The following is an 8,904-nucleotide window of genomic DNA, read 5'->3' as shown; positions in this document are numbered from 1 at the left end:
TCTGATCCATGACGGGTTGTCCTTTCCCTTTGCTGTGTGCCAGCCAGTGAAGAAGAGGGGCTGGCCCAAGGGCAAGAAGAGGAAGAAGATCCTTCCCAATGGCCCCAAAGCCCCTGTGACGGGCTACGTGCGTTTCCTGAACGAGCGGCGCGAGCAGATCCGCACGCAGCATCCTGACCTGCCCTTCCCAGAGATCACCAAGATGCTGGGGGCTGAGTGGAGCAAGCTGCAGCTTTCGGAGAAGCAGGTACCGGCCCCCAGGAGAAACCCCCCAGGGCTGGGCAGCACGCTCCGGAACCTGCACCCCAACCCCCTTTGCTTTCTGCCTGGCTGTGGCTCCACAAAGGGAACTTGTCACAGTACTGGTGGGCTGGTGAGGAGGAGCTGGGCCTCAAGCAGTGGGGAGGGGTCAGCAGCCCCCTGGGGAGCCTGGGGCCAGGCCAGGCTGAGGACCCTCTGTGACCGTAGCGGTACCTGGATGAAGCGGAGCGGGAGAAGCAGCAGTACATGAAGGAGCTACGGGAATATCAGCAGTCAGAGGCCTACAAGATGTGCACAGAGAAGATCCAGGAGAAAAAGATCAAAAAAGGTGGGTTGTGGGAGCAGTGGCTGCTGGCATCGCTGCCAGGATCCGGCCAAGTGCTGCCAGAGCCTCTCAGGGGATGCTGGGCTGGCTCCTAGGTGTTACCTCCTTTCCAGAGGACGCAGGCTCTGCGGCCGTGAACACCCTGCTGAACGGGCACCCGCACAAGGTAAGGCCCCAGCGGGTCTACCCGTGTGTGGGGAAACTGAGGCACGTGGCACTGCTGGGTTTGGCCCGTGGGAACCGGGCTGACGGCAGGTTTGGGCAGAGGGAGACTCATGGGTTGTGCTTCAAGGCACCAGCTTCCCGTTGAAGCAGAGTCTGGAGTGGCAGGAGGCAGAGCGTAGCCGTCCTGTCTGCCTGCCCCGGCAGGGCCACCACTTGCCTGGTCCCTGTGCCTCCTGTCTGCCCAGCCCCAGGGAGACGGGGTCCCCTGCAGTGGGCTCAGCCCTGCCTGATCCGTCCCCCAGGCTGGCGAGTGCAGCGACACCTTCTCCACCTTTGACGTGCCCATATTCACGGAGGAGTTCTTGGACCAAAACAAAGGTGAGGGCCTCGGCTGTGGGATGGGGTGGGCACTGCAGCATCTCGCTTGGGGGATGGCTGCAGCAAGCAATGCTGCTGCCGGAGCAGCCTGCATCCCGCGGGGCAGGAGCATGGCTGGCGCTGGGTGCGGGATCCAGGCTGTGAAAGGTCCCTCGCTGAGGCTGGACAGAGGGACCAGATCTTGGCTGGACCCTGGGGGCTGGTGACGCTGAGCCTCTTGGAAGAGTCTTGACTGGCAAAGGGATTGGGTTTGGGGTGAGGGACAGTCAGGGAGGCCGCCACCGCTGACATCCTGTGGTCCTGGCAGCCCGGGAGGCCGAGCTGCGGCGCCTGCGGAAGATGAACACAGAGTTTGAGGAGCAGAATGCCATTCTGCAGAAGCACACAGAGAGCATGAACTGTGCCAAGGAGAAGCTGGAGCAGGAGCTGGCCCAGGAGGAGAGGCAGACCCTGGCCTTGCAGCAGCAGCTCCAGTCCGTGCGGCAGGCCCTCACCGCCAGCTTTGCCTCCCTCCCCATCCCTGGTGAGTTTGGGGCAGCCGTGGGGACCAGCCTGCTCGCTGGGACCTGGTGGCCATGCGGAGGGGCACCCCTGGGGCTCTGCACGTGGTACAAGTGGGGGCAATGATAGAAGCTCATCTGCTGGTTGGGTGGGATCCTGCAGCACTTTGGGGCTCTCTGGGGAGCCCAGGGATGTGACAGCCACCTGGCTCCCCTATAATGGGGTAGGGCAGGCTGGGAGCTGTCCTCTTGAGCCAGTCACAGCTGCACCTGCAAGGCAGAGATTAGCCTAAATCCTTTTGTTCCTGAGCTTGTGTCGGTGCGCGCTGTCTCGGCTGCAGGAGATGGTATCTAGTGTTCAGGGTCCCTTCCCCGGTCACCAGCACGATGGGCAGGGCTGGATGGGGACTTGCTGGCCCTGCTAACTGGGCTGCCACCTCATAGGCACCGGGGAAACCCCCACGCTGAGCACTCTGGACTTCTACATGGCCAAACTGCACAGCGCCATTGAGAGCAACCCGCTGCAGCATGAGAAACTGGTGGTGCGCATCAAGGAGATCCTGTCCCGGATAGCCAGGTGAGCTGAGCTGGGCTGGCTGGAGCCAGTGCCCCAGGGCCCGCGTGTCCCAGCGAGCACTGGGACCACTGGGTCAGCCCGTGTCAGGGTGGGTGACAGGAGCTGAGCAGAAGAGGTGCGGGCAGAGAGGGGCTCAGAGCTGCTCCAGGGAGTTGTGGGAGAGGGAACCCAAGCCCCTATAATTCAGCCTTGCTTTCTTCCCTTTTCAGTGAACACTTGTGAAGAGAACCAGTCCCTCCCAGAGCCCGGGGCCAGCCGGACCATGGCCCTGTCCCTTGGAGCTCATGCAAGGGACAGTCTCTGCTGGTGGTCCGGCTGCTTCCCCCTCCACCCCACGCACCTCACTGGAGCAGTGAGCTGGGACCCCCCCAGCCCTGGTGCAGCTGGGCCCTGCGGCTGCACCATCTCCGAGGACCTTCAGCTTCTGGGGACCAAGCGGTGACAGGGCTGAGACCCCAGCAGGCGTGGTGCTGGGCGAGGTGGTCAGCAGTGGGTGTGAGCATCCCCCCGCTCCCCTGTGAGTTCCCCAGCTCCTGCAGCTCCGCCTCACTAAACCAGAGACTTCCCAAAGGCTACCCGGTGGCAGACGAGGTGCCAGCATGTTACTGGCCTGGAGCGAATCAGCCTCTTCCAGGGTGACCCGGCACGGCTGTTAACCGGGCTGTGAGGGGAGTCGGTGTGCACCCAGGGCAGTCGGGTGCCCTGGAAGCCCCTGGGGCTTGGTGCTGCCTCCTAGCCCCTCGGTCAGCCCAGGGAGCCTCTCGGTCCCCTGCCCTGCAGCGAGTGAGGTGACAGGCTTCCTTCCGCCCACCTCTTGCTGTATTTAACCTTCTGGCTTCTTGCTGCTCGTCCATGGGTGCCTTCAGCCCCCTGCCTCTGTCCCGCTGCCTGCCACCTCCTTCCCCACGCCTCTGGGACCAGGCAGGGCAGCTCCTGCCCTCTGCAGCAGCAAAGGCAAAAAAGAGCCTTCATGCTGGAGGGGGAGCTGGGGCTGACCCCTTCCTCCCCACGGCAGGGTGCCTGTGGGGCGGCGCACAGGCTTTGGCTCCGGCCTCCCTGCCAATCCTGCATTGTGGGACCATCATGATGGCCACTGTGTCCTGGCCGTGCTGTGCTGGGGCCGGCCGGCCCCGGGGCTGCCTGTCACTAATCTCAGACTGTGTAATTAGAGAGTGTTTTATTTTCTTACTAGCACTATGTTGATCCGGCCCTGGGTTTAACCCGGGGCTGGTGTGCGACTGCTTGTTTCTCGTCTGCGAGGTCCATGCTCTGTAGATGAGTCTCCTGGTTGCCATCTCCTGGTGGCCGCTTGACTTGGGATGGAGATGGGAGCAAATAAATGTGGGAGAAACAAGAGGCCTCGGTGCAGTGTCTTCATGCTTTGGAGCTGCTCCCAGCCCTAATCCTGGGGTCTTTGGGGCGTACAGCAAGCGTGGCGGCCCTGAGCTCATTGCTGCAGCCCCCAACCCCAGCTGGTGAGGCTGCAATGGGGCCGGCTCTGTGCTGGCTGCTCTCCTACCTCCTCCAGCCTGGCCAGGGTCCTTCCTACGTGACAGAGCTCATCTGATCCCAGGCGGGTTACCTGCACTGCTGGATTGGGTTCCCAGGCCCGGGGATCACCTTACGGCCAAGCTGGGCTCCGGTACCCATCTATAATTCAGCAGTGCCGGCAGCAGGATGCGGCAGGCGGGCAGGCACGGCAGGCAAGCCCAGGAGGGCAGCCCCATGGAGAACGGCATGGGGCGAGAGCCGGGGACCCCTGAGCCACCCACCACTGAGGGCAGCCTGGCCCCCCGACTCCCTCGTGCCCGCCCCAGGCTGGTGTTTCACACCCAGCTGGCCCATGGCAGCCCCACGGGGTGCATCGAGGGCTTCACCAATGTCAAGGAGCTCTACGCCAAAATCGCCGAGGTCTTTGGCATCTCGCCCACCGAGGTGAGGGGGCTGCGGCTGCTGGGTGCGGGGGGGGCTTTGCACCCAAAGCGGGGGGTGCCAACCCTGTGGCCAGCCCTCCCATGGGTCCCTAGCTGCTTGCAAATGCAGCCCCCAAAATGACCTGAAAAAGAGCATTTTAATCTCGGGGTTGTCTTGTCTCTGGGGAGTGGTTGGGTGGCTCTGTGCCTCAGTTTCCCTCCCGGCACGTGGGCAGGGAGCCAGGGCTGCCTATCCCCCAGCTGATGCCAGCTGCCACGCAGCCTGGAGCTGAGGGAGGGGCACATGGGGACAGGGCAGTGGAGGTTCCCTGGGCAGCCCGGGTGTCCCCAGACCCCTCTCCTCCAGCAGCGCCCAGGCCTGGCTGGGTCTGCCCGTGGCTGGCTGCTGCCTCGGCGCCACTGAAGCCCCCCAGCCCTGCTGGAGCATCCCCAGCCCCTGATGACGGGGCTCCCTCGGGCAGATCCTCTTTTGCACGCTCAACACGTACAAAGTAGACATGCAGAAGCTGCTGGGGGGACAGATTGGCCTGGAGGACTTCATCTTTGCCCACGTCCGGGGTGAGACGAAGGAGGTGGAAGTGACCAAGACGGAGGATGCACTTGGCCTCACCATCACGGACAACGGGGCCGGCTACGCCTTCATCAAGGTGAACCCCTCCGTGGGGACATGCTGGGGCCAGGGGCAGCCCTGGGGCCCATGGCCCCACAGGGCAACAGCCCCTGCTGCCACCCCATCCCTGGGATCCTGCTCCTTCCCTGACCCCTCTCACCCCCCCGGGGCCCTCCTGCTCCTGGAGGTCCCCCCACCACGTTGCACCCAACCTGCCTGAGCCGGTTGCTAAAGGTCGTGGGAGCAGGGAGGTGTGTTTGTGCGGGGTGAGGTGGGGGCTACGTCTGGCTGTCCCTCCCGTGGTGCCACCTTGTCGTTGTGTCCCCTCCGCGGTCCCCAGAGAATCAAGGAAGGGAGCATCATCAACCGCCTCCAGACGGTGTGCGTGGGCGACAGCATTGAGGCCATCAACGACCACACCATCGTGGGCTGCCGGCACTACGAAGTGGCCCGGATGCTGCGGGAGCTGCCCCGGGCTCAGCCCTTCACCCTCCGCCTGGTGCAGCCCAAAAAGGCCTTCGGTGAGTCCGGGGGTGGGGGACACACTCCCTGGGGGACCCCTGGGAGGACTGTGGGGAGGCCGAGGCCCTGTGGCCCTCCTGCCCTGCAGCCCCCTCCCCAGGTATCCTCCACCCCTGTGTGTGTCCGTGTCCTGCCCCCCACCCCGTGTGTACCCGGTAGCCCCGGGGCACCCCTCCATGGCATCTATGGGGGCACTCGGGGGGTCCCCACACTAGCTCATGCTCCCTGTGGGCACCCCCCACCCCTGAGTGCACTGTCCTGGGCACCCATGAGCATGTGTAACTGTGTGCATCTCCACCCTGCACCCATGGGTGTCCCTTATGCCCACGCTGCCCATGAGCACCCTACACCCTGTGGTGCCCCCCGGGGTGCTGGGACACGTGTGGGCTGGGTGATGGCTGCGGGTGGTGGGCAGGGGGGGTGAGCAGGAGGCCCTGCCTGCGGCCTCACCCCCCACCCTGGGGTGCAGACATGATCGGGCAGAGGACACGGAGCAGCAAGCCCCTGGGCGAGGGCAGAGCGGCCAGCGGGAAGGAAACGCTGCGGCTGCGGGCACAGGGCCCGGCCACGCTGGAGGAGGGGGTAAGACCCACCCAGAGACCCCTACGCTGTGCCTGGGCTGGGGGTGAGCGTCCCCCATGCCCCTGCGTGAACCCTGCGCTGCGCCTCCATCGCGTGCATTGCTGGGTGCCCACACGTGCAGCACCCATGAGGTGGCTCCGTGGGTGTGGGTGAGGGGTCCCCGGGCCGTGCCCCCACCCCCTGGGCCTCTCGCCCCCAGCCCAGCCCCGTCGAGGAAGAAGCCGCCCGCCGGGTGGATGACCTGCTGGAGAGCTACATGGGCATCCGCGACTGCGAGCTGGGTGAGCGGGCAGCGCGGGCGGCGCGTGGGGGGCGGCTGCTCGGCCCTCGCCCGCCGCTCACCCTGCCCTTCCTCCTCCCCCCCAGCCTCAGCCATGGTGGAGGTGGCGAAGGGGAGCCCCGGCGTGGCCCAGCTCGCCCGCGGCTTGGACTCGGTGCTGGGCGAGTTCGCCTTCCCCCAGGAGCTCGTGGCCGAGCTGTGGGCGGCCGTCTGCCACCCCACGGCGGGGCAGGAGTAGCGGCGCCCCTCGCCCCCTCCCCCCATACCCACCCCAGCCGGGGCTGACGGGGCGCGTGGGGTCCCCATCCTGCCCCCCGCACCCTCCTGAGCTGCACCCAGGGGTGTCCCCTGGGCCGGGGGGACAGCAGGGCACGCAGCCCCCCCAGGACCCCCCTGCGCACCCCGGAAGACGGCGGGAAGTGGCCGCGGCTCATTAAAGCAGAGACCGGAGGAGAGGGGCTGTTGCTCCAGCTGGCAACGGGGCTGGGCCCCCCCGAGCCCCCCGGCGTTCACCCCCACGGAGACCTGCACAGGCTGTGTTTTATTGGGGGGGTCACTCAGTTGGGGATGGGGCCAGGGAGGGGTGGGGATGCCCCTTGCCCCCAACTCGGGCTGGGGGGGTGGGGAGAGCCTAGGCATACAGGTGATGGGGACAATTAATTAACCTGGGGGGTGGGAGGGGGGGGTGGCTTGTCCCCGGGGCAGGACAGGACGGAGTCGGGCGTGAGCTTGCGGCGCAGGGAGGGGTTGAGGACAGGGTAGAGGGAGAGGATGGAGGGCCGGGGGCGCAGGCTGGGGTAGATGCGCTGCAGCACGGCCCGTCGAAAGAGGATGTAAACCCAGGGGTCCAGGATCTGGTTCCAGGTGACCATGCGGATGTAGATGAGCAGCATCTTCTGTGTCTCCGTGGGCAGCATCTGGATCCGACCGCTGGCCGGCAGCTGCTGCAGGACCCTCTGGACAATGAAGATCTGGGGGGGAAGGGGGCAAGGTGTAAGCAGGGGGGTCCACACAGAGGCTGTGAACTGCCCTGGGGTGAGGGAGAGGATGAGGGGATGAGGGGATGAGGGTCCAAGCTGGGTGTCGAGCCGGCTGGAGAGGGATCCTAGGCTGGGTCGGGGCACCTGGTTCCAGGGAGCACCTGCTCTGCCTGCGAGAGGTGCTGAGCCCCTGAGCCCAGCGCCCAGGTGCCAGCCCAGCTTGCAGAGTGGTGGTGGGGGGACACTCTGACCTCACCAGGAGGGACACCCCCAGACCTGGGGCCTCGCCAGCAGGGATGTGGGTGGGGGAACACACCAAGACCTGGGACCTCACCGGGGGAGCTTGGTGGGGGGACACACCAAAACTCAGGAGGGATATGGTGGGGCGGAACACACCAAGGCCCAGGACCTCACCAGGAGGGGCATCCAGCAGATGGTGGCAATGATCATGATGCCCACGAGCTGCACCATCATCTCCACCTCGCTGTCCCGGCGCCGCTGCACCGACTCCCGGTCATGGTAGACACGGCAGAGTGTCACCACGCTGACTGTGTTGAAGATGAAGGAGAGCAGCACAGAGAAGATGCCCAGCAGGGCAAAGAGCAGGCAGAAGATGATGTTGCCAGTGTCGGGAAGGAGCGTGAGGAAGCACCAGGAGCCGGGGTACTGCAGCGTGTACCGTCCCAGCCCCAGCACCGGCAGCAGCCCCAGCAGGCAGGAGAAGCCCCACACCAGCCCCACAATGGACCAGGCACGGCGCTTGGAGATGCTGGTGGAGCGGGAGAAGGGGTGGTTGATGCCAAAGAACCTCTCGCCGGCCATGGTGGCCCCCAGCAGCAGTGGGCACTGCCCGAAGAAGACCATGGAGAAGCCGAGGAAGTTGCAGAGGTGGCAGCTGGGGTCCACTTCAGCCCAGGCGAACTTGATGAAGTGGTAGGGGATGATGACTGAGGCCGTCACCAGCAGCCCCATGAAGTCTGTGACCACCAGCCCGCAGAGGAAGACGAGGAAGGAGGAGCGGGCCTGGCTGGACAGCTTGCGGGAGGAGCTGAGCAGGACGCAGAGCGCGAAGAGGTTGGAGCAGAGGCCGATGAGGCCGAAGGCAGTGGAGAACCAGGGTGAGGCAATGCTGCTCTGCGCGTTGTCGCGGCCATCACTGGCGTTGAACACCCCAAAGCACATGTCCGACCAGCTGGCCGTGCTGCTGTTGGGGGACTCCATATTCCCCCACCCCGTCCCGTTCCGTCCGGTGGCTTCAGGCGCGCTCCTGGCTCGGCTGCATGGCGTGTGCCCCCAGCCACTGCTGGCACTGATCCTGCCTTGTCCTGAGGGGACAAAGAGGGGGTTTAGGGCTGGTCCCCCATGGCCAAGCCTATCTGACACCCACCCTGAGCCTGCAAACGTTGGGCAGCCCACGGGCTGTGGAGAGGGACAGCACAGCAGGACCAGAACATGTGCTGGGCTGGCAGCGCTCTGGGTGCAGCAGCAGCAGAGAGCACGGGGGGACCCAGCCCCACAGCTGGCTGGATTAAGCTCCGCTGGTTGCGAGGCACGTGGGGCTGTAATCTGGCATGGGGGGTGGCGGGAGAAGCACGGTACGGGCAGCTTGGCTCTCATGGCACTGGGTCCCTCCCATGCTGGGGTGGGGGGCAACGCTCTGAAGGATGAGGTGTGCAGGCACAAGGTGACTGCACCGGGACCTGGTCCTGACATTGCCCCATTCCCACAGTATGGTGGGGAAACTGAGGCACAGATGGGACGTCCACGCCTGGAGCTGTGTGCTGCACACG

The 8,904-nt window shown here is 65.4% G+C and overlaps 3 protein-coding genes across 3 annotated transcripts in view; 2 read left to right on the top strand and 1 right to left on the bottom strand.

Moving 5' to 3' along the window:
- HMG20B (high mobility group 20B) overlaps window positions 1-2,210 on the top strand; it is a gene marked incomplete at both ends in the record, with an annotated part of 3,293 nt that extends 1,083 nt beyond the window's left edge. Inside the window, 6 exons of the mRNA XM_082010879.1 lie at window positions 44-247; window positions 469-589; window positions 700-752; window positions 1,054-1,129; window positions 1,437-1,652; window positions 2,074-2,210. Of these exons, the coding sequence (XP_081867005.1) occupies window positions 44-247; window positions 469-589; window positions 700-752; window positions 1,054-1,129; window positions 1,437-1,652; window positions 2,074-2,210 (807 nt within the window). The remainder of the gene's footprint in view (window positions 1-43; window positions 248-468; window positions 590-699; window positions 753-1,053; window positions 1,130-1,436; window positions 1,653-2,073) is intronic.
- A 1,673-nt stretch (window positions 2,211-3,883) lies between these two features.
- On the top strand, window positions 3,884-6,372 carry GIPC3 (GIPC PDZ domain containing family member 3; the record flags this gene model as incomplete). The annotated part of the gene is made up of 6 exons (XM_082011109.1): window positions 3,884-4,141; window positions 4,602-4,787; window positions 5,091-5,271; window positions 5,742-5,854; window positions 6,054-6,135; window positions 6,221-6,372. 6 exons carry the CDS (start codon window positions 3,884-3,886, stop codon window positions 6,370-6,372), a joined length of 972 nt encoding a protein of 323 aa, XP_081867235.1.
- Window positions 6,373-6,770: 398 nt separating this feature from the next.
- On the bottom strand, window positions 6,771-8,405 carry TBXA2R (thromboxane A2 receptor). The gene is made up of 2 exons (XM_082011076.1): window positions 7,529-8,405; window positions 6,771-7,105 (listed from the first exon to the last, which is right to left on the bottom strand). Exons 1-2 carry the CDS (start codon window positions 8,333-8,335, stop codon window positions 6,791-6,793), a joined length of 1,122 nt encoding a protein of 373 aa, XP_081867202.1. The 5' UTR covers window positions 8,336-8,405; the 3' UTR covers window positions 6,771-6,790.
- Between the last annotated feature and the right edge of the window lie 499 nt (window positions 8,406-8,904).

The sequence above is a fragment of the Phaethon aethereus genome, assembly GCF_964289735.1.
Source record: "Phaethon aethereus genome assembly, chromosome: 26".
In the NCBI taxonomy this organism is placed as follows: domain Eukaryota; kingdom Metazoa; phylum Chordata; class Aves; order Phaethontiformes; family Phaethontidae; genus Phaethon; species Phaethon aethereus.
This window is presented reverse-complemented; position numbering and strand designations above follow the sequence as displayed.

Bases quoted from the DNA above. Each gene is read 5' to 3' on its own strand.
- TBXA2R (XM_082011076.1), bottom strand. From the start codon at position 8,335: ATGGAGTCCCCCAACAGCAGCACGGCCAGCTGGTCGGACATGTGCTTT. The intron at 7,106-7,528 runs GTGAGGTCCTGG...CTTCCCCCCCAG, and splicing joins TCTGCTGGATGCCCCTCCTG to ATCTTCATTGTCCAGAGGGT.